The sequence below is a fragment of the Heliangelus exortis genome, chromosome 2 (assembly GCF_036169615.1).
Source record: "Heliangelus exortis chromosome 2, bHelExo1.hap1, whole genome shotgun sequence".
Lineage (NCBI taxonomy): Eukaryota > Metazoa > Chordata > Aves > Apodiformes > Trochilidae > Heliangelus > Heliangelus exortis.
The window spans coordinates 44,463,524-44,487,454 of NC_092423.1; the positions used below are offsets into that span (position 1 = coordinate 44,463,524).

The 23,931-nt window shown below is 42.1% G+C and overlaps 1 protein-coding gene across 4 annotated transcripts; it reads left to right on the forward strand.

The window, feature by feature from the left end:
- Positions 1–6,228: 6,228 nt before the first annotated feature.
- On the forward strand, positions 6,229–22,730 carry CDV3 (CDV3 homolog). Of its 4 annotated transcripts, XM_071735840.1 has the most exons (6): positions 6,229–6,747; positions 8,666–8,745; positions 10,498–10,640; positions 11,736–11,898; positions 13,043–13,092; positions 22,154–22,301. In XM_071735840.1, the coding sequence occupies exons 1-6, from the start codon at positions 6,526–6,528 to the stop codon at positions 22,165–22,167; spliced, it is 672 nt and encodes a 223-aa protein (XP_071591941.1). In that variant the 5' UTR covers positions 6,229–6,525; the 3' UTR covers positions 22,168–22,301. The 4 variants fall into 4 exon arrangements, with proteins under 4 accessions (XP_071591941.1, XP_071591942.1, XP_071591940.1 ...); XM_071735841.1 differs by lacking the exon at positions 13,043–13,092 and having other exon boundaries at positions 22,154–22,730; XM_071735839.1 differs by lacking the exon at positions 22,154–22,301 and having other exon boundaries at positions 13,043–15,356.
- The last annotated feature ends 1,201 nt before the right edge of the window (positions 22,731–23,931 follow it).

Sequence of the window (23,931 nt, forward strand, 5' to 3'; positions counted from 1 at the left end):
GGACTTCACAATACTGACAGCTAATCAGGGTGACAGCATAGCTCATTAAGGGGACTCAAAGATTACAGAGAAATAGAATATATTGGAGAACATAATGGCATACAGCGTATATGAGGTATTCTGTAGATATTTTGATCTTTAATGAAAACATTACCTAACAAAGACACTTAGTGTTTAATGTCTGAATAAATCAAATATACACCAAGACCACTATAGTTGATCCACCAGTGGGTAACTGGAACAAGCACACAAGTGTTGTCATGTCTTTCCTTGCATATTCCTCCAGCCCTGCCTGGAAAATTTTTGTTGATACAGTTACTTGACAAACAGTCCCTCATATGATCTCTGCAAAACAGCCACTTGGCATGTACTGCCTGCAGGATTTTGATCAAAAAATAACTGGAGTAAGAGATTGCCCATCAAACAAAAAAGGCACATGAGGGCAGAGTCACTTACTTTCCTCACAATGTAGGCTCCTGAGTAGAGATAATATTTTCTTATGTATCAGTGCAACTTACGAAGCTAAGACTCCATCAAGACTACTGATGATGAGATAAAACACACACAAATGGTGGCACAAGACATTTGACAGCTTAGATGAGTCACTTTTTGAAATCAGTGAAACAGTTCTTCCTCATTCATGACACATAACAGAGAGCCATTTCTCTATGATTTGAGAAAAAAGAGGGAACTTAAAATTTATGTATTTCTTCATAGCAGCCCTCTTATAGGTTTTTGGGTTTTCTCTCAGTCTCATGGGCTGTAGTTACAGACAGCAGCCTCAAATAAATACTGAAATAAATAAATACTCAAATAAATACTCCAACAAGTCCTACAGCATAAAAATATACAATCTGACATCAGATATCTCCGCTGTTTCCTAGTGATGCTCCAGTTATATAGACACTGCTGGCTATCCCACTGTGAAACTGTTCTTCATGCCACTGACAGAGAAAAACATGGTGAAATTACAAGTCTACAATCACAGTGTGATGTGAGAGGAAGAATTTTTTAAAGTTTCTTAGCTGCCATTCCAAGCTCTCATTCCAACAAAACTTGGGTTGTAGGGAAATGATCCAGCATATTTCATACAGATTAGATTCCTACCGAGATGATTATTCATTGGAACTGAAATTGTTTCTTGTGAAATAATCAAGGAATTCCAGTATGGGGAAGCAGCGGGAAAAGGAGAAAGCATCTAAGCATAAATAATAAATTTCCATCGGCTTTTCTCTCTATCCTTAGCAAAGACCAAAAGCCACTGGAAAGATTTTTTTTGTCAGTAGCTCAGCAGAAGTCAAATGCAGCACAACTGGCCTTTATAAAACAAACTGCTTTCATATTAAGTGTTACAGCTTCTTGTGAAGAAATCTACTTTTACACAGATTGCTGCTAGCTATCTACTTAGCTGCAGAGTCCTTCCTGCATGCCCTGCCAGCCTGAACACTACCTGAGCAGTAACCACATCTTTACCACATGAGAGGGGAAATTGGGAACATGTGAGGCTAAAGGTTTGCACAAGTATTTGTCAGGCCTGAAGTTCATAAACTGATTTATCTTTTGCTTATCCTCTACTCTAGCAGTCTCTATGTTAAATAAACATTAACATATTTCCAACTGGTTTTCCTACGAAAACCAAATACAGAAAAGAGATTTTATTATCTCCTATCACAGTATCTATCACACCTACATTCCCATGAAGGGATTTGTGGTATTTGCTGTTATCAAGACAGAGGATGCAGTCAGAGGGTACAGATAATACAATCTAACAGCCAGCTGCTGCATAAGAGGACATTTCTAGTTCCCCTCACTTGCTAGGCATTCCCATCACCCTGTCATGCATTAGCACCAACATCTGTCTGATGTCTCAGGAGACAGATCAGGAAGCAAAATCAGCAGAAAATTAGCCCTGCAAAATTCAGGAAAACTTTCCTGCTGCTCACCTCTCCACATCAGGTGACTGCAGAGTCAGACACGTACCAGCAGCAGCACTGGATGGGAAGGGGGGAGAGACTAGTCAGGGCAAGCACAGCCACCCCCCTCAGCAGCAGGCAGTCACCAGGTCAGATTAGCTGTACCATCAAATCATTTGTGCACTTCATCCTCCTCCTCAGCTAGGCCTAAGTTCTTCTGCACCACAGCTTGAACACACTGCTGCACCACTGGGGTAAGCAGAGGGTGCCAGTCCTATGCTAGCCCATGCTTCACTTCAGATTTCACACAGAGTACCGGCGTACTGCACCAGCTAGGAGCTGATACTCTAATTTATCATTCTGCTATTCACATTTTAGCACAAGCATTATTATACTGATTCTACAGTTAAAAGATTATTTTTAAGATGACTTCAAGCTGGCATTGTGAAAAATTCAATACTTCAACACCATGCACTGTTGCCACCACTGCCTGCTTTGAGATGTAACTACTGGTAAAGAAGAGGGCATGACAACACTTCTCCTTTCTGGCTGCAGAGTTCTGAAATTGCAGCAAACTCGTAGCACCCCAAAGCTGATAGCAAAGTTAAGCTCCTAAAAAAGCCCATGCTGTGGCAAGGACTTCACCAGAATCCTTGAGCAACCTGCTCTGCACCTGAGGGCACCCCTTCAGATTTCCTTAAGTAGGTGTCTGCCTAAGAGTTATTCTGCTTGTGCTCTGCAAATGTCAAAGTAGTTCACAGTGCTGTCGCCTCCATGTTGCAGAACAGAGATAATTAGGTACAAAGATGAAAAAGAAAACCAAAACACTGGGTGACTGGAAATAGAAATCTGCTCCTAACTGTTTTCTCCCACAACTCACAGAACATAAAATTTTAGGGGCTGGCAGGAACCTGTAGAGATCATGTGGTCCAACCCCCCTGCCAAAGCAGCATCACCCAGGGCAGGCCACACATCCAAGCAGGTTTTGAAAGTCTTCAGAGAAGGAGGCTGCACAACCTCTCTGTGCTGCCTGTTCCAGTGCTCCTTCACCCTCACAGCAAAGAAGTTTCTCCTCATGTTGAGGGGGAACTTCGTGTATTCCAGCTTATACCCACTATTCTTTGTCCTCTTACTGGGCACCACCAAAGAGAGACTCATTTCTGCTTTCCTTTTTTTTGATTATCTCACATGAGGAGTGGCTGCTGCATCACTACATCACTACATGCAGTAGCACTTCATTCCTCAATCCTTATAAAATGCATGAAGATGTGGAGGGACAAGCAACATGTCAAGAATCATCAGTGCTACAGGACAGAGAGGAGAGGTGGACAGGCACTGATAACGTGTAGGAGGAAAGAGACAAAGTCCTTTGAGCAGATCTGTACCTGAGCAGAAGCATCCAGAGCCCTGTGTTTTGCTAAAGGTTGGACACAGAAGCTAGAGACACGCAGTGGAGCAGAAAGCTGTCTGCTGAGTTCTTGATCCCGTCACAGCAATGTGGCATTCTGGATATACTCCTTGCATCCCAAACGTTACTTCTGCCAGTCCATGCCTGTGAGCCATTCTTCAGCCAAATGCCCCCTGTGGAAGTATTGAGGATCACTGAATTTGAGAAAGCAAAAGACAAAACAGGAGTGCTGACCTTGCTTTGTTTGGTTTTGTTTTGGGGTTTTTTTGCATCTAACATTTTACACAGCAACAATCTCAAGCATAAAAACTATGGCAATGCATTTGCAGAGGACTACAAATGCTATGCATCAGCATGTTTTCACAATTTTTGCATAAAACAACCTAGATGTAGGAGGCAAATCCAAGCACTTCCCCTAAAGTGCCAAGTATGACACATCTTTAAAACTGGATCAAAGCCTCCCGAGGCCTAAAATGTTGCTGCTTTTTTCTGTGGTTTCCACTGAGTCTGCTCCAGATTTAACAGCTGAAATGTTTCTTGGTACTCTGCTCCTGACGAGTATTAAGTTTCCCATCCAGAGCTGGTCATTCCAGCCTTACAGAACTATGTTTGCAAGGGACAAGTGACACAGAAGCTAAAAGAAGCAAAAAGGCATCAGGTTTGCATACTTCAGTCTGATACTAGGGGCCATCCATAATAATAAAATGAAAATATTTTACTAGCTGCAGAAAGTCAAAAGAAGTACAGCTTAGAATCAGACATGGCATTATATTTAGTGGCCATTATTAGCTTATCTGCCACAAAAGCTGAGGGATACAAATCGTCTGCTTAGTTGCATATTATTATCTGTGCTGAGCCTGCAAGTCACAGCATGGTGCAGTGCAGAGGTACATCAGCTTCCTGGGCAGGAATGAAGCACAAATGCAAGGGAAGATGGCAAAAGGAGCATCAAACACGGAGCTATCACATGTCACATCTTCCACATCACCTTCTGTCAGCCAAAGGGGAAAGCAGTAGCAGGAGGGGAACCCAGGTGCAGCAAGAAGACACAGAAAATGACTTAGCTACCGAATTTGCTCTCTATTTCAGTAATAATTCCTGTCACAAAATGGAAGGTGTCACTGATCAAACAGCATTCCCAGCACTACCAGATGAACTGTTACACTTGCAATTTTTAGTTCTCACTGCTGGCTCTGTGCTGATTCAAATCCTGTGAGCGCACACAGAATGTCAACAGCAGAGAAACAGCGAGAAGGCAGCATGACAGCCGTGAAAAGAGGATTGTAACAAACCTCCCAAATACAGAACACCCAACTACAGCGATTCAGTTCCTCACAGCTACAAAACACTTCACAAAGAGACAGCGTATTTATTCTCTTTCTGCAGTACAACAATGACACCTGCCCTGTTTTTTCAAACAAGGTGAGGATTATGGATGGAAAACACTAAGTGACACTGGTTTTGAGGACACAGATTAAAGAGGCTGTCAAACACTCCACAGGTCAGTTTTCATTTATATGTTAATATATTCAAACATATGTAATGATTTCAAGAGAATATATCACAAAGCATAAAATAATACTAAATAAATTAAAAGTATGAACATGTTTGCTTTTCTATTTTAATACAAGCCAGTGCTTATTTGATGGGTAATTCTCATCTGGGCTCACAGGTTAGCAGTTGGAACATCTACCTGCTTTTAATGTAATTATTTACGAGTCATGACAGTCTGAGGCTGGGTTTTTTTGTTTGTTGTTGTTTTTTTGGGTTTTTTTAATTTCCTGCATCAAAACCTTTGACAATGCATTTTGAAGCCACGGTGAACTTTTTAAACTCCCATGTTTTTTTCCAGAACTCAGGGTCACTCCAGTACCCAAAAACATTGCTGACTATCTGCAAACACCTGCTGTGAAGTTTGTTATTCCCCAGCAGACACTCCCTAGGCTTCATTACAAGCCAGGAAAGCAGCTAAAAGGTGGGCGCCAACAAATCCAGACATCCTAGACAGAGTGGTGTTTCACGCATTACTCACTTAACCACACAATTTCCAAGACGAATCTCCAGAGCTGGAGAATTTAAAACCTCCGGTGGGTTTTAATTCCATTTTAACCGAGCTGTTACGAAATCCTTTGTGGCTGAAACTGTGCCTGAAAATCTGCCACAGCATCAAAAACATCCAGGCTGCTCAAGCCTCTATTATTTCCTTACATCCTTCACAACAAGTGTGAAGGGCGCGGGGAGACCGAACCTCAGTCAGCTCAGCCCACTCCTGACTACACGCCGATTCACCTCAAGCGTAGAGGAGCTGGGCACAAACCGAGGCGCCGCTTGGCGGGCTGAGAGCCCCCCCCTGAGCCGGCAGCAGTGGCTGAAGGCCCGGGCCTCTCCAGCAGCCCTTCCAGTCCCCTCGGAAGCGGCTCTCGCAGCACTCCGTGCGGGAAGCCCCCCTTAGGCTCTCGCTCATGCTCCACTCTTTGACTCCCCGAAGAGCCGTGACAGGAAGGGCTGGAGGAAGAGCGGTGCCACCCTCAGGAGCTCCAAGGCCTCCGCGCTCTCCTCAGGGAAAAGGGCGGAAGCGGACGCCTCACGTGCGCAGGGAAACGGCCGCCCGGCACCCGCGACCGCGGCCTCACCGCGCAGGCGCCGCCGCGCTCGGCCGGACGCCCCCCGTGCCCCGCCCCGCCCCTCCGGGCCAATCCCCGATAGCACCGCCCCAGCCCCGCCCGCCACGCATTCCCACGCTGTGACGTCAGCGGCTTTTGCCCCCCTCGAGACTTCTGACTGGCCGGCAGCGAAGGCTTTCCCGGCCGCTCATTGGCCCAGAGGCGGCGGCGCAGGCGCAGGAAGGGAGCAGAGGCCCCGCCTCCTTCCCCCCTCAGCTCCGCCCCGCCCCGCAGCGCCTTCCCTCTCCCGCTCCTCCCTTTCGGGCCGTGTCAAGCGGCGGCCACCAACGTGGAGCGCGGCGGCCTCTGCCTCCCGCCGGCCGTCCCGCCGCCCACCCGCACCCGTTAGGCGGCCGCGCTCGTTCCTCTCGGTGAGGGGCGGCAGGGAGGCCGCGCAGCCGTTGCTGCTTGCGCCGGGCTCACCTGTTGGCCCGGGCCGCCGCTGCTCTTCTCTTTCTTCCGCTTCCCCATACCCCCCTCCCCCTCCCTTCCCTCCCCTCCGCCCCGCCGTTGGGAGCGGCCGCCAGCCGGAGCCGCCGCCATGGCGGAGACCGAGGAGAGGAGCCTCGACGACTTCTTCGCCAAGCGGGACAAGAAGAAGCGCAAGGAAAAGAGCAGCCGAGCGGCCGCCTCCAGCGCTTCCAACGCCGCCTCTAATGCCACAGGGGCGGCCGCGACGGCGGCCGGGGGAACCCGCTCGTCTGATAGCAGCGGCTCCGGGGCTGCCGCCTCCAACGCCGGCTCCGCCAAGACGGTGACCAAGGTGCGGGCGGGAGGGGGGAAGCGGGGCCGCGGGGCCGCTCCGTCGGGGCGGCAGTGGGGGAAGGGTCACGGCTTCCTCCGCCGGCCCGGGCTGCGCCTTCCTGCCGGCAGGGGGCGACGCCGCCCGGCCCGGGGAGCGGCACCGCCCGGCCATGCGGGAGGCCCGGGGCCTGGTGGGGCTCCCCGGGCGGCCCTGCCCCGCGGCGGGACGGAGCCGGTTGCCGAGAGGGGGGAAGCCTGGCGGGCTCCGGCCTTGAAACGTGCCCTGTGTCCGCGTCGAGGGGGGAAAAGTGCGGCCGGTTCCCCGTCTGCAGTTCAGCCCATCCCGCCCTAGTTTCTGGGGCTTGGCACAAGGCAGCGGCCGGATCTGGGAACTGGTATCAGGTGCCAGCTGTAAGCCACCTGGGTTTGAGGCATGTGGGCTGTGGTGGACCTTGGCGATAAGATCCCTCTGCGGAGAAAGTACGCCGAGCTCTTTGCATTTCTGCCAGGAAGGGTTTTACTGCCAGTAATTTTCCTTTTTTTTTTTTTTTTGTGTACCGTGTTACAGTGAGACGATTAGAATTCAAGAGAAGCTCAAGTGCTCGTAGTTGAGTCAGTGCCTTACAGCTGGCCATGCAGCGTATTTTAGAATTAGTTTTAAGAAATACTCTGCTGTTTCCTAACGTTGTTTAACTTGGGGAACTTGACACCTGCAGTAGTTTTCGAAGTAGGACAAGGTCAGTGATAATCTTCCATGGCTGGTTTTGACTGAAGCTTGTACTTGGGTTAGAAATAAGGGTCATTAAGCATGAAAGGTACATCAGTTTGGATACTGTGTTGTTTCCATGGAATAGGGCCGTAAGAAAAGTAAAAGATCTTGGAGCTGTAGACTTAAGCTCTTGGAAGAGGCTGAGTCTTCAGCAGATGCTGCAATAACATGAGGTCACTTTCTACTTCTGATGTTACTTTTAAGCAAGTTAAAGTTTTCCTGTGAGATGTTGATAATGTAGAGGAGCCTAAGACAGGGCTCTTTAAAAAGTTAAAGTCGTATAACTGTGTTTAATGAGTGCAGATATTATGTAAATTGTTGGTTAGGCTGTGTATGTCTTGAAGCTGTGACTAGGTGCAGAGGAGGACCGCTTAGTTTTTTATGGTCCATTTCTGGCCTTCCTTAATAGCCTCAGAATCTTCTCATTATACAGTTGGATAAAATTGACTTTGCTTAGGTGGGTCCCACTTTCCCCAAACACGTAATCAGATTCCTCTTTTAAAACCTCGTGTTGCTCTCCAAAGACTAATATTCTACTTTCTTGTGTGTGTATACTAAGATTGCTGTGGTTTTGAAGCTTGACCTTTTTAGTATTACAATTACAGTATTAAGAAAGCAAGAAAGGCTGTAAATGTGGCTGTGAATGTGAAAAGTTAAATAATCAATATTCACCTTGGCCATAAATCCACTGCAAGCTATTCCAAGCGTTCTTTGCTGTTTGGCTCAGGAAAAGAGGTGACGGAAAAATAAATCTAAAGCTTCACATGTATTCAAGCTGTCAGAAAAGCCTTTACTGCTTGTAAAAGGGATAGGTCTTGCCTGTTCATGTATTTTCCTGGCCTTGACAGCATGGCCTTGTCCCCTCCTTTGAGTTCATGCAGGGTTTTTACTGAGATGATGTGGTTTTCTTTCGCTTGAATGACATTTTGCTGGGGTGAGTGTTAGCTGCTCAAGTGAGTTAGTCAGCTCACAAGTGCATTTTAGAGGACATACAGGAAGCTATGGGAGGAGGAAGTGGAATCCTTTCCTCTGATGGTGGCAATACACACAGATTGGTGTCCCATGCAACTGCAATTTCAACCTTTGTTTTCTTTGTATTATCATAGTTACATTTTTTTCCACTTTCAGTATAAAGAAGGTAATAATTTGTATTTTTCTCTTCTTACAGGAAGAGGATGATTGGAAGGAGTTTGAGCAAAAGGAAGAAATTGATTATAGTGGTCTTAGAGTTCAGTCCATGCAAATAAGGTACTACTTTTGTTTTTTTTTCCTCCAGTATAATAATTGCTTAGGTCTAAAAGTGTGTTCTTTCTTCAGAGCTGCCTCCATTAAATCCAGTTAAGCAAAGGTTTGGTATGAATCTGCTAGCAGTGAAGTTTGCTGCAGGGAACTGGCTGTTCTCTGCCTATGTTTGCTTTATTTTTTTAAATCTCTGTTGATACCCTAGGTCTATCTGTTTTGGTCATGACTTGGATTTTTATTACAGATGCTTAACATTCCTTTCCATAAAGATAGTAAAGTAGGAATTCCACTGAGAGGACTGCGAGATAATGATTCAGTAATTGACACTGAATCATTTGACTGCTGTAAGGGTAGGGTGTCTGACTCAATCTATTCAGCATCTCGGTTTGTGGAGCAAACACACACACACACAGAGACCCCCTTTCAGCTAACTGTCCTCTTAGGGCATTTGCACAAGCTCTCCATAGCACTGAAGTGTCACAGCAAATAATTATATATATATATGAATGGATAAGTAACAAGTGGGCTGCTGCTTCACTGACTGCTCCTACTGTTGGGCGAGCAGTGGGGCTTTCCAGACAAAGGCTGAGCAGTCTGAATGTTTTTGATGCTGTGGCAGATTTTCAGGCATGTGAAAGTTTCTGCCACAGGATTTTGTAACCATCTGGTTAAAATAGAATTAAAACCCACTGGAGGTTAAATTCTCCAGCTCTGGAGAACTCTGCTGAAAATAAGAGGGATGTATCTGGTGGGGAAGAAATGTTACGTGTACTTGCTCTGTTCTGGCTGGTTTATAGCATCTGCTTTTTGCTGTACTTTCAAACAGGATAGTAATGTGGTTAGGCCCTTGGTCCACCTTACTATGGTTGTTACTGCATTTGGATGAATAGTGAAAGGCCTTTTAATTTTCAGAAGTGATTGGTATTTTTAACTGTTCTCTTATCCAGTTGTGATAGCAGGATCTGGTGTTATTATAAACTTGAGCTTTCGCATTTTGCTGCTGCTGTTCAGATCAGTGTCTTGGGTTTATAACAGCCTTGCCCTCAATGCATGTCCTATTGTACCACACAGCTTTCTGTAGCAGCTTTGTCTAAGAAGTTATTTGGAGTCTGACTACTTCTGTGCAACAACTGAAATAGTGTAAATAAAGTACAGTCGGGCTTTTGCATAGAATTGATCTTTAAAATATTACATCTTTTTCTTTGTATTTTTAATTGCCTTTTTTTTAAAAAAATGTGAGTTTTTAGATTATGTATGGGTATGGATTAGAAGTTATGTAAGTTATGTGTGGATAATAGAAGCTTTTCTCAGGTAGTTGTGGTTATAGGGAAAGGGAGTTCTTGCTTTCTGTCACTACTTTTGCACAATTCTTTCCTTTTGACTAAAGCACCTTATGGAAGCTGAACTTGTAGGCCCTTATTGTTTCTTCCTCTCAGCTCTTCCAAATGCAGGAGTCTCTTAGTAAGGAAACAGTCTTTAAGCTCAAGATAAAAAGTTAATTTATTTGCTCATTAGTACAGTTTGAATTTGTGTTTTTTATGAACTTTTTTCCTTCTCAGTTGCCAAGTTACCTGACAGTGTGCCAAAAACTGTTCAGGTGAAAGTACTAATATGGTGGCTAGAGGACTAATATAGTCTGGTTAAATCTAGTACTTTCAGTATAGTAGCTGTGAAGTCTTGCCAGATATTACACAATCACCACAGACAAGTTTTAAGCTTCTGTTTCTAAAATTGCTACTTATAATTTGTTTTTTATAGTGAAAAGGAAGATGAAGAAAGTGAAAAAAGAGAAGAACCTGAACCTGGTGACAACTGGGAGGAGACTGGTGGTACTGTAGACAGATCATCTGGTCCATGGAACAGGTCAGCTCCTGCTCCAGCACCTGTCATTGAACCAATAGGTAAATTTAACTCAGAGTTGTTGTTTTTTCCAAGTGGAAGTGTATAGTGTTGAATTAAGCTGCTTAGAGGGTAGAGCTCAAGGAGCAGTTCCTGTTCAGGCACCTTCTAATGCACTAATTGATGTACGGGCAAACAAGTAAATTTTCCTTTGAAGGGGCTTGAGGAACTGAATTGATTGTACTACGGGATACTTTGAACGTGTATGAAGGTTTTACTTCTGATTTGAAAGGGGGGAGGCAAGGCAAGGCATTCCATGTTTGAAGGAACTCCCTCTACTTGGCAAACTGCAAAATATCTGTTGGAAGCATTTCTGTTGATCTACCCTGAAGTGGAAGCTCAGCCAACATCTGATGTCTTAATGCAGCAGTTCTTTAATGGTGTTCTGTGATTAGGAGTATGCTTTTCGAAGCAGTTCTAGGGTGCTGAGAACATGACATGGCAAAATTGATTCTTTAACTGGCATAGGACTCCAGGTTTGATTAAATACAGTTTATTAGTATTCAGCAGAGAGAATAGCCATGATCTGAGTTAAGACTATTGTCTTCAATTGAGAAATTCATCAAAGTTGGGGTTTTTTTTGTTTGTACATTCAGGGAGGTAAAATTAATTCAGTGCTATGTCATTGTAGATTATTACCTTAAATATGAACTGTTTGGATGTTCTTTGCATCTGGAAAGGTAATTTAAATGAGATTTTGCAAATACATAGTGAAGTGTTTAAATCTCTAGTTTTAAATGTAAGCTGCTAATAAATTGCAAATAATAAACATTAAGTCCTCATCAGTGGATTTGATTCCCTAAACTTTCTGAGAAGATACACAGGAGCTGCATTTTAATTTGACTACTGAGTATAGGTTAAATGAGGTGATACCTGATTTCCTTCCTTTTCAAAATGTTTGCTTCCAGACTTTTAAGGGGTGCAGAAACATACTTGCAGGATTATTTTCTTTTTTATTATTTGTGAGGTCGCGGCTCTTTGTTGTGGTTTGGTTTGGGTTTGTTTTGGTTTTTTTTTTTTTCAGATGTGAATGCAGACTTACATTCTCTTGTTTAAATACTTACATTCTCTTGTTTAAATCTTCTTCTCACAACTAGTTACAGAAGCCCCAGAACCAGTTCAGACTGGTGGTGTGTACAGGCCGCCTGGTGCCAGGGAGGGCGGGCGGCCACGGAGAGCACAGCAAGGACCACCAGAAATTTATAGTGACACACAGTTCCCATCACTGCAGTCCACCGCCAAGCTTGTAGACAGTCGAAAGTAAGTACAGTCCATTGGTTCTGTAAGAGATACATTTTCACTGTGTCCTCTAAGTTGTTAGTTTGTTTTAGGGCTTAAGCCCTACACAGCAAGAAAGCCTTTCTTTCTACAGATAAAAGAAAGAGCTAGCAAATGATTCTGTTTGGCAAAGAGATACAGGAGAGGTGTTCACTGTGTTTTCCAGCTCTAGGAAGGGCTTCTCATAACTTTGATAGCCCAATAAGATAGCTAAACAAAGCTGCCAGTAGTTACCCCTTAACTTTGACTTGCTGAAGGCTTTCCTTGAAGCAGGGTATTTCTGCTCTTGACAGCATCTGACAGCCTGAGATACTGGCTGTGATGAGGCTTGGGTTTCTCAGCCAGTAGACCTGAGTAGGATGTCTTGACCACACTGCCTTCTCCCTAGAGAATGTGAAGGTAACTTAAATAGAGGAATGGTGTTTAATACAAATATAAATCAATACACTTGTCTGAGCTGTGGTTTACAATGAGCCTCCCCATTTGGATGAAGTGTTTTGTATTTTGTGGTGCTGAAGACTTGAGTCTCGACCTGCTTTTAAGCCTTGACCTTTCAATAGCCTTGTTTCCTAGAGAAGAAATAGCTAGGCCAAGATCTAATTCACCTGAGGGGGTTTTGTTTCTGCTTGTTTTGTTTTGTGGATTTTTTACTTTTTTTTTTTTTTTAATTTTTTTAAGCTTGGTGTGTTATTGAATAATACAGCCCAGCAGAAGCTTTGTTCCTTTTTTTTATTGTGGCTTTGTCTGCTTGGCAAATGAGATATGCTGTCACTGATGCTTTAGGGTTTGAATGGTGCATATTGAGCTAAAATGACCACCTGAGTGAGCATTCTAGAAATAGGATTGTGCATTCTAGAGCCTGTTTTTCATAAATGCACTTAAATTTACTTTTTGAGAATGCTAATATGGAAATTTAGAATGTGATCTGAATTGTACCCAGTGATGAGCTTGATTCTGGAGATAAGTTTTTACGAGATTTGCTTGCAAATGTTTGGCTGTTGTGTTAAAAGTCTAGATCTTAGTGTTCTGTGCTCGTAATGTTTTTGTTGGGATGGGGAGGAAATCGACTAGAAATTCTCAATTCACAAGCTAGTGATATTTACTGATTACATTTATTTTCCCTTAGGGATAAAGAAATGGAGAAGAGCTTTGAAGTAGTAAAACACAAAACTAGAGGTAGGGATGAGGTCTCAAAAAACCAAGCACTTAAACTTCAGCTAGACAACCAGTATGCTGTGCTTGGGGATCAGTAGAGCTGCATACACATTACAAATAAGGAATGCTTTTTTGGTAACCCTTCTACTAAGGTAACTAAACTACAGCTAACGGCTATGATGAACCATGCCACCTTATTTCTGCTGGATCTACTGCAGCAAGTGCAGACTTCTTTGGCGTAAGTGATTGCTTCTGCTGCACTATGGAAGCATAATCTGTTGCAACTTCTCCATTGGATATGGTGCAAATTAATAGGAATGATTGAACAAGAGTCATCAGTGTTCTTTAATTGCTCAGAAAGATACCTACAGCCAGTGGTCATTTCAAAATCTTTTTATGTTCAGATACTGAGCCTTCGTAAAGGTTGACTACCTCAGACTTGCTGCACTCATTGTGGACACCATGTGGATCACAACTTCTGGAAGAGAAGGTTACAGCTGTTTTAGTGGCCATCTGAAACTTGAAACCAGCTCTACTGGATTCCTGTCAGAAATCCTGCAGAAGTCAGCCATTTGGTTCCAATTTGCTATAAAAAAATATTTAAGTGACCTTAATGACAAACCTATTCCGTTCCCCTTCTGAGGAATCCTGTCATGTCTAGCCATAGCCTACTAGAGACTCCTGATGCCACTCATACTATCCAAGTATAACAGAGCTGTAGTTTGTTTACCTTTTTAGATAGCTGTACTGAAGTAACTGCAAAGCAAATTAAAACTCATTCAGTATCAGATTTGAGGAATGATGGGTTTGAATTGTCTGTTTGCATTAGCCATTTTCACAGTTGTCTGTTTAAGCATTTTTAAAAATACTGTTCTCCACAAAAAAAAAAAAAAAAATGCCTGCCTTGTTTCTGGTATCAAGTTGCAGTATATTTAAATAATGGCAAGCTGTTGTAGTGAAGTAGGGTTTCTTTTGCTTTTGTCATGAGGTTTGTCTTTCTCGCCCTAAAGCAGTAGGACAAGAGTTTTGATTTGACACAGATATCCAGACTCCAATTACTTTCTTCAGAATTCGTCTTCTAAAAATAAGATACGTGGCAGTAGCAACACTAGATAAAAAAAATTTCTCCTCTGTTATAAACAATTCTTTGGCTTTTTTGAAGGGTAGAGGTTACTTGATAACCAAAATATGTTAGTGTGGAGAGGGATAATTAAAGCTGGTAAGCCTTATTTGTTTGGCTACTTCTGTGGAGCATGCAGGCTTTTTGAGGCAGAAATCCTCTAAGTAAAACTCACATTCAAAGTGTTTATTCCAAGTCAGGAAGTGTAGTATTAATGGAAGACAGTGACTTCTCTAAGTTGTCATTTCTGACTTCATTTAGTGTAATTAGGCCAAATGGCACTGATACACTAAGAATGCAGGGCATTGCCTGTAAGTCTGATTCGATGAAGGAAACCTGTCAAGTACCAAGAGTGTTCTGCTGTAGCTGTTTTTCCCTTCTCTTACACCAGAAGCAAAAGGAAGTACAATAGTGGCATGCTCCAGTATTGAGGTTTCTCCGAGTAAATGCCAAAAAATAAACCCCACATCTGTAAGAGTTGCCAGTGGCAAGAAAAACAAGGGAACAAAACAAAGCTTGCTTACATGTGTGGGAGTACTGTGTGTGTGCAGAAGATGAGGATAGTGCAGGAGTCGCCTGTTTGGGTTCCCTCTGACTAACTGCTGACACGCTTTAAATCCACTTCTCCGAGGCCAATGGGAATTTTGCTGTTGACTTCAGTGGGGCTGGGGTTTCACCTGGTTCTTACCTGCAGAGTAAAACTGGCCTTGCCCTTGCAGAGTTAACTGTCTCTAAAACTTCTGCTACAAGCTGCTATTAAAGAGAGGGCTCAAGAGACTGTTCTTAAAGTTGGAGACTTCATTTGGAAACAAAACCCCACTGAAAGACTGAAACCAATACCTTGGACTCTAAGCCATGTATCTTCCTGGAAAGTACATTGTTTCCAGCAAAACCATTGATTTGTCACAAAAGAGTTGTGTGGAATTCATGGTGAATGGACATGTCTCTTCATGTGGTAGAAATGTGAAATCTTAAAACTGTTTTCTTGATGCTCTGAAGCATTTGAGATCACCAATGCATATGAATTGAATTTTAGTCTACTGTATGAAGGGTAGATGAGGCTGTCCATCATACTGTCTTCATCTGAGGTTTTGGGCACGAATTCTGGCATTTCGAGAAAACCCTGTAACAGTTTCAAATCAAATAAAATGGAAATATACATGGATTCTGGAGTCTAATGAATCTTTACCTTTAATGTTCTAGCTTGTGACCATACAACAGCTGAGGAAATGCAGAGCGTTTGGGATCTCCTAAATGACAGGCATGGAGTGGGTCAGGTGGGCTGTGTTTAGAGAAGTGCATATTAATATGACTTTTATTGATACATAGAAGTTGAGTTTGCTGCCTGTCAGTGTGTTTTCTTACTCCTACCGTATAGGACTGGTTTGAGATTGGGAATTGAGTATGAATGAAACTTTGATTTGCATTTCACTTTAAAGTAGCTCTGCTGAAATAAAGAACGGAAAAAAAAAACCCCCACAGCGAAACAATGTTAAAACATCATCTGGATGGTTGCTGTCATCAGAGTCCACCAGCTACTGATAACTAGAGGTGTTACTTTGACCCTATCTTAAGTGTATCATTCCAAGTTCTTTCTGGAAGAAAGGAAAAAATACATCGAAACCACAGCAGATTTCTTTAGTTCATAACATTAAACTCTTTAAAAGTGTTTTCTGTGTTAAATACTGCTGTCAGTACCTATCAAAATGCCAGTTGTCCTTGGAACTGTTCCACATGCCTGAAATTCTGAAAGATGGTCTTCTGTGGAAGCTCAGTATGGTTTTGAGACTCATCACCATCTTTATCTGGTTTGTTGTATTCATTCAAGGCATGATAAGAATGTCCACCTCGTTCCTTCATAACACTTGTTAAAGCCTCATCCCATAAATGAAGGATTGAGATTTTTGATAGCAGTCAGTTAAAAGAGAGTTCTGTGCTGCTTGAAGAACTTCCTAGCCTGTAACATGGTTTTATGGTAGGTTAGTTACTAATTTCAAATTTTAATGTTCCTCTTCACTTTTGGTGGCTAAAAGACAGCCATGAAGTTACCAACTTGCTAGGAGAACATGTAAATGTCCAGTACTTGCTGGGAAAGGAACAACTTGGATTTGTGGTTCTCAGTGATATAATTGGTATTTAAGGAATGCCAAAATGCCAAAGCTAGATAATTTTAATAAAGTTGGATTTCCCAAATGCCTACTGTAGGAATCTGGCATCTGTATTTACTTGAGCTGGTGATAAATGTAAGAGGGGATTAGTTTTGCCTCACTACATCCTTCCCCCTGGTTCAGCTGTGCCATGTTTCATCTTACTCACAAATAAAGAGGAGTTGACAACTAAAAGTTACTATCTTCTGCTACTTCAGTTTTGTTTGTAGCTAGCTTGACAGGTCATGTCCAGAATAACTCATGCAAAATGGGACAAATATGTTAGAGACCTGACAAGGTGGGGACCAGGCTTTCTGGTATTTTGACTGCATCTGTTGGCTCTTAAACTTTCAGCACAACATGGCTGAGACCTCTGCTGTTTAGGTCACTACCAGTTTGATAGTGCTGCACATCTTGGAGTTTCTGCAATAGTTGTATCTTTGTTTTTCTTTCTAATTTCAGCCTGGTTGAGAAGTTTTAAAATTGATTGTGGTTTTCTGTCAAATAGGAAAACTAAAATGGAGCAGATAATTCTTTTTTAGACAAATTTGGCTTTGTGTGCTCAAAAGGTGCTTACTTACAAGGTAGCAGTGTAATTCTTTCCAATATTGACATGGTTAGAGAAATTAATATCTCATATTTTACACAACCAGTTTGTATCAAAGGCCCAAGAAACTCAGTTTAAAAAACAAACCTCATGCTCTTTAAAATGAATAGCCACGATCCAGGTTTCATCACCTGTACTTAAGTTTCCAAGTGATTCTTCTCTATTTTCAGCTTTTAATTTCACAAAATAATTTTAATAATAAATAGGGGCTTTATTTAGGAATATAAAAAAATGTGTATTTAACTTCATGTGTATGAAGAGTCACATACAAAGGGGGATGAAATCTGACATATTTGATGATTTCTTCATAAAAAGTTTAAAAGTCAGCTTGCCTGTACTGCATTTAATGTGAGAACCTGCAAACTCCAGCAGATGGAAGAAGAAACGACAGCTGAAAACAGAACTGAGGAGTCTAGCATTGACATGGATTGTGTGATAACTATCATGTATCTGGAGTTTGGCTTCTGAAGCAGCAAGTGTAATTAATTCCACCACTTCTGTCTGAAGTGAAAAAAAAAAACCAACCCAAGAAAAAAACAAACAAAAAAACCTATGAGGAAAGATAGTTCAAAAAATAATTAGTGAGAGTGGAAATTCTGCAAATAGAACACAGGAAGTATAAGAAGAGAGGGATTAAGAAGGCTGTTTCCTGAATTATGGTATTAAATGCATATCCTGAGGTAGGGAGTGGAGTGTAAATGGTAGAATAAGATAAGTACTGCATGGGTAAGCACTGCTTTCACAAGTGACAGATCCATCTGTCTTTAAATCAGCAAAAGTATTTAAAGTTCAGTACTTGGGTAGGGCATCCCATTTTATCTTTAAAGGTACGAATCAGGAAAACCTGTCCAGAGAGAAGATCGTATTTTGTTTTGACACAAAGCTGTGTAGCCCATTGACTGAAGGAAGAAATGAGAAAGGAAAAATTCAAAGGTAGTTCAGCAGTCTTATTTGGAAGTGACTTGTTTCATATTTAAGAAAACTCTTTTTCACTTCTGCGTGGTAAAAAGCTGAGACACTGATTCAAATAGCTATGAAGACATTTCCTTTTTTTGTGTAGCATCTTCTAATGGTCCACCTGTAATGGTTTTATGTTCAGTTGCTTAGAATATATGTTGATATAACAAGATTGTGAAGTGCAATGGGCTGCTTATTCAGAATACAAGTATTAAAAATGTTATCACAGTATTAATGAACCACCAGAAAAAGTAGTGCATCTGGAATATGGGAATGGAAAATACAATCTAAAGCAACTGCATGCACTGAAAATAAGCCCATTTTGTAGCAAGAACATAGGACCGAGAAAGTGGGATTTGGCCCTAGTTTTCCACCAGGCTGCTGTGTTAAGTTCAAGTAATTTTGTTTCACTTTGGCTCCCTTTCCTTAGCTGTACCATAAAGACCCAACAACCTAGCTCATGGGGTGTTGTGAGGCCAAAGCTGTTCTTCCAGGGGCTGGGGCTGATGGTAGGTGCTCCAGAAGGCTAGAAGACTCTTTATTAAAAGATCTTTATATTAGCTTTCACTATAGTATTTCAATAGTTTAATTTTAATAGTTTTAATTTTAATAGTTTAATATTTAATTGGGAAAGGCTTCTTTCTACAGAATAAGTTAGATTTAAGTATTCTGTAACTAGGCTTAATAGGTATGGGCAAGGAAAAAGTTCTGGCTGAGCACTCTTAACTGGTGTTTCCTCTCTAATTATTTGTGCAATCTGAGTGGTACATTAATATAAGGATTTTTGGTTTTACGTGAAATATATTAAAATCAATTTTGCTATATTTTGTAGACCCCATGACTGAAGTAAAATCCTGCTCAAGGTCGATAGCAGTGTCTTATAATGTGGCTGGTTTAAATTTGTTCAAATTCTCTGAACTAGAAATGCTTACTCCTGAAAATAGATATTTGTGTCTGGATAGTAAGTGGTATTTTGTCGTAGGAATGTAGTTTTATTCCCCCCTTCATATGCAGACACACATTTGTCCTAACTCTATTTTTTCCCTTATTTAAGTTGAAGAAGCATTTAGGTACAATGGAGATAGGGGAGAGAGATTAATTTAAACTTCAAAACTTCTGAAATCTGGAACTAAGGCAGTCTGTGCAGCAGCAACAAGATTAAGGGAATAAAACAAAGGGAAATAGTTGCTCATGGGGAGGTTTTGTGAGAAACAGATAAAGGACATTATCAGAAGGGGTGAGCAGAGGGATAGGTGGGAGAGGAAGGAATGGAGATACAGAAGAGGTGATTACCCTATTTGCTGTTATCTCCTGTTTCGTCAGCTAACTGCAGCTGAAGGAACATGAAGAATTCATTTTTATCAATATGCCCTTGTCTGCTGTTGCTGGTGGTTTCAAGGTTCATTGCTCAGCTTTTACAGTGGGCCTCCAAACAGAAGCAGGGAGGATGATGGTTGCATGCATGCAGGCAAATTAGAGCTCTGGTGAGCACTGGACAGAAATGAGGCCCAGCAGCTCTCTTCTCTTGCTGGTATTTTTATTATTTCAGCACCTCTAAAGCAGTTGGTTAATGGGCATCAGCTGTGACAATCCTCTGTCAGAAGTGATTACAGTTAAATTTAAAGATACTATTGCAGTTGCTTCAGAAGAATTGTTCAACCTGCTGAATAATAGGCATTAAAGAGTAACAGTGGGCTTTTTGGAATAGTTACAGTGGTGATGATGATGTGTGGTACTGGGGTCAGCAGATTGGCAGGTGCCCTAAAATGACTGAAGTATATATCCATGGTGGTGAGGAGAATTGCCTTTAAAATATGGATCATCTATTCTTTTACTCTCTTAACAGATGAACTACTTTGGTCTTACTGTCTTTTCAGCTACAAAGAGCTGCTTCTACAATTCTATTACCCCTTTTCTCCCTGTATTCTTCTAATACGCCACTTTTCCAAGGTGCTGATGAAACAGCAAATACTCATTGAGAACATCTGAATGAAATGCATGCTGTAATATCTTTCCATATTGTTCTGTCTTTAATACAGCCTAACATCTTATTCACTTTCTTGACAACTACACATTGCTCAGATGTCTTCATCAGGCTGTCCATGGTGATGTCTGGATCATCCCCTTGAAAGAACACAGCTAATTCAGAGCCCACCAGAGCATGTATGAGGGATTAAAAACCTTTCCAGTATTCATTGCTTTGGGTTTATTTTCTGTTGACATTCACTTGCTACTGAATTGCTACATTTACAGAGTTGGTTACCTTGCCCTGGCAATCACATCTTCCCCAGTCCTGACAAGCCTAATAATTTTCAATGGGCATTGGTTTTTCCATCCAATACACAGTAATCTTCAGGTTCATGTATCTATTTCAGTCTTCTTAACAGTTTAGCATGGAATGCTCTCACTAACTTTTACTCAATCTGGCCCTTTCTGTTCTTCTTCTTGTCTTTTATCTTCTGTATTGAATTTTCCATTTATCTCAGTTATAGCACTGAAGTCATTGACTTAAAACAGTCTGCTTTATTTCAAATAGTTTGCCCACAGAAGACTGTTAAGTTAAAATGTTGTCGTAAGCTTTCTTGGTTTGAATTAAAACAAATCACCTACTCTGTATCTCTTTCAGAGCATGTACAACTATAGCAAAATTATTCAAACCATAAAAGCGGGCTGGTAAGAGAACAAATGCAGTGAGAAGCAGGTAAAAAGATTTGTGAATCTGATCTCCCAGAGCTTAACTTCACTGGTTCCAGTGGAGTTATTTCTATCAGTTGAGATCACTTTCATTAAAACTTTATTTAAGATCTTCTCACTTGAAGTCCAAATAAAACAACCAGAATTAAGCACACCTGAACAAGCCCTGTAGCAAACTTTTTAAAAATTTCTCTTCTTTTTGTTTGTAGCAGAGATGAAGCAAATGTATTACTTGGTCTCTGACCAGCAACCAAATGGTTAGTCTTAACCAGCAAGACCAGCAAGTCTTAACATACTTGCTGTAGTATTTAACTGGTCATTGAAATGAAATTATTTGAGATGAAGACGAGTGCAGCAAATCATGAGGGGGGCAGGCTCAGTCTTTGTGGTTTGTTTCATCTCTTCATCTTCTTATCTGGTACTTCAGAGACTGAACATCTGTAAATAAAGTTAAGTCTTTAAGTGCTGGCGACGTTTACAAGTAATGCTACATTTCTAACTACAAAGGAGGTTTCAAAAGGGAAGGCTCAAGCCTGTTAGGATGTGTATCCTCTCACTGAAGAGCTGTATTGTCTCAATATCAGAATATTATATCATACAGAACAACAGCTGCTTTCCAGGACTAAAAATGATACACAGATGAGAAGAATGTACTTTGGATTTTGTGTGCCATTAAATTGGATCTGTTAGGTGTTCTGTTACAGCAGTTACTGGTATTTCATCAAAAGCAATTGTGGCTGCTAGGAGATTACAAACTCCGTTCTGTTGGCAAACTGGAGCTGGGGGTTTTTGTTAATTTTGAGGGGCCAGGAGACATAGAATGCAGTACTTTGTACCCTCTCCTGCAGACCCGTAAGACTCTGCTGCTACACTCACCAAAGACCTTTCTTGCTACTGTAAATCCTTACTGTTACTTACTAACCATCCAGTAACCTTTAGCACTGACTCATTACCTTGACTGTGCGGTGTCTTTAATCTGGGAACTAGGTAAAAGGCAAGCTGACTTTGTAAAATGCCATGACAGTATTTTCTAGGTAATTGGCTCTGCCTTTTTTTTTTTTTTTTCCCTGCAAATCAAAGCTCAGCAAAAATCTCTCGCTTTGACCTTTCTTCATCCCTAGAGCATTCCCTTCTTCTTTTGTTCATCTATGTTATTACTATGCCAAGGATTTCTAGTCAGGTGCCTGAATTATTCACCTATTTAGAAAGCAGCTCTATTAAGCCAGAAAGCCTAAGTCTCAACGATGCTGTATTTCTTCAGTCTGGGCTCTAGCATGACAGACGTGCAAAACAAACATGCAAAACACCCCTTGCAAAGCTGCTTAACAAGTAAATAAATACCATCTCCTGGAAGAATTTAGACCTAGACCCTCAAAAACTACAGGGGAGCCTAATTCCCACAGAATACAGCAAATGATGGCAGTAGCATTGGTTGCAGTACAGCAGGGTTCAGCCATGAAGAGGAGTAGGGCTGGATGGCTGGTAACATGCTAGCTCAAACAAAACTTTCTTATCTGGACAATAAGGTCTGGCCTAAGGCATTTTTATTTTTTTAAGGAAAAGATGACTGAGTCAAGAGCAGTAAGAAGACAGCGCTGTGAAAACAAAATGAAACTGAATTTGCTTTCAACAATGTACCAGAATGTCTCACCACCAGACTTAACCTGAGGAAATGAAGATAAGGCCACTTGAGTGCTTAATTGTAGTGCAAAAGAAAGAATGATACTGTCTGTCTGGGAAAATGGTTGGCTGGGAGCCCACTGAGCCTGGCAGAAACTGCTTCAGCAAAGTAGATTACAATGTGCTCTGTTCCTGAGAACCCCTGTGTGGCCCCCACACTTACCACAGGAATATAATGGTGCCTGTATATTTGTATAGTTAAATGTTTATGGTCATAATTTAAGTTCAAAACCAGAACTATATCTATAAATTTTTTGTCACTATATTTTTTATTTGGTTTATCTATTTTCATGGCTTCTGCATATGACAACTTCTAACTGTGCAGTGCACACACCTGTTGTTGTCCTTTTGTCCCCCGTTAGAATAATGGTATCAGATTCTGTAAAGCACTTTTGTGATGTTCCCTGTGGAGAAAGCTGGAGAAAATAAATTTATCTTAACAGCACCAACTGAATTTATACCTCCAAGTCTGTCTCACTTCTGTTGTGTCCACCCCCTCTCTTCAGTGGCTCTGAGCAATCACAGCAGCAGGGGCGATGCTGCCAGGGCCTTGCTCTCAGCTCAGAGCAGAAGAGGGGCTGGAACAGCTGCTTTCTGCTCTCTTCCCCCCAGTGCCCTTTCTTTCCTCCTTCATTGTAGCTGCTTCATGCCTGCTTTTCCCCAGCTTACAGCCAGTGGCCACCTGGGCAGGACAAGCAGTGACCTGTTTTGAGGCATAGACAGAGCTGGACTGATTGCTGGAGAGCAGGTAATGCTCAGATCCCACAGGAGTGGTTCCACTGGGGTTGGTATGTGTCTGATTTTAGCTGCTCCCTGTCTGCTCTGCCCCAGGATTCACAGCAGCTGCAGGATCTGTGTGTCTCCAAGACTTCTTTAAAGCTTAGCTAAGTAGGTCAGGGAGAGGTTTCTTATCTGTAAAGTGAGAATAGCAGCATTACCCTTCCACAGCAGCTTCTGAGCACTGAGAAAAAAAAAAAAAATGCAATGTCACAGGATGTTTAGGTCTCACCTACTAATAACCACATCTATTTAAAAAGCCTGCAATCCAGAGCAGCATCTTGGAGATCAAATGATGAAAGTGCCAATGAAATGGAAAGTTAATTAAAAATGTGATTAAAGGCATTAATAACAGCATTATTTTCAGTATGTGGACTTTAAGTAAGTCAGAGATGTCTGACATCCACAAATAGCACAAAGCATCAAGCTGTTAAGATCAAGAAAAGCAAAGGTGGTGCTGCAACCCAGCACAGCAACCTTTCTTGCCATTGCCTACACCCCCACTGAGAGGGGCAGATTTTACTTTTAAGAACCATCCCCCTCACATTCACTGGCATCTTTCCATCAGTCCTGACAGTTCCTTCAGGCAGAGCTGAAGGATCAGGATAAAGATCCACTGCACTGGATCTTTATACGGATCTTGATGCAGAACCACAAAGTACAGCCTTGCACACAAAGGCAAGCTGCCCCCCTGTTCTCTCACCTGCAGCCCCCCCAGTGCCCTTCCCTTCTCCCTTCCCTCCAGCAGTGAGGGATTCCTCAGCCTAGAGCAAGATTCTCCAGCTTGCACAGAGCTTAGATGTTTGTGGCTCCTCCCTTCTCAAGAGTATCTGCAATTGATACTGATGCAAACCCTTTCTATAAAAGGGGAGTATTCG

Excerpts from the sequence above, each read along its gene's own strand:
- CDV3 (XM_071735839.1), top strand. The coding sequence starts at position 6,526 with ATGGCGGAGACCGAGGAGAGGAGCCTCGACGACTTCTTCGCCAAGCGG. Across the intron at positions 6,748-8,665 it reads CCGCCAAGACGGTGACCAAG|GAAGAGGATGATTGGAAGGA; the intron begins GTGCGGGCGGGA and ends CTCTTCTTACAG. Across the intron at positions 11,899-13,042 it reads AAGCTTGTAGACAGTCGAAA|GGATAAAGAAATGGAGAAGA; the intron begins GTAAGTACAGTC and ends ATTTTCCCTTAG.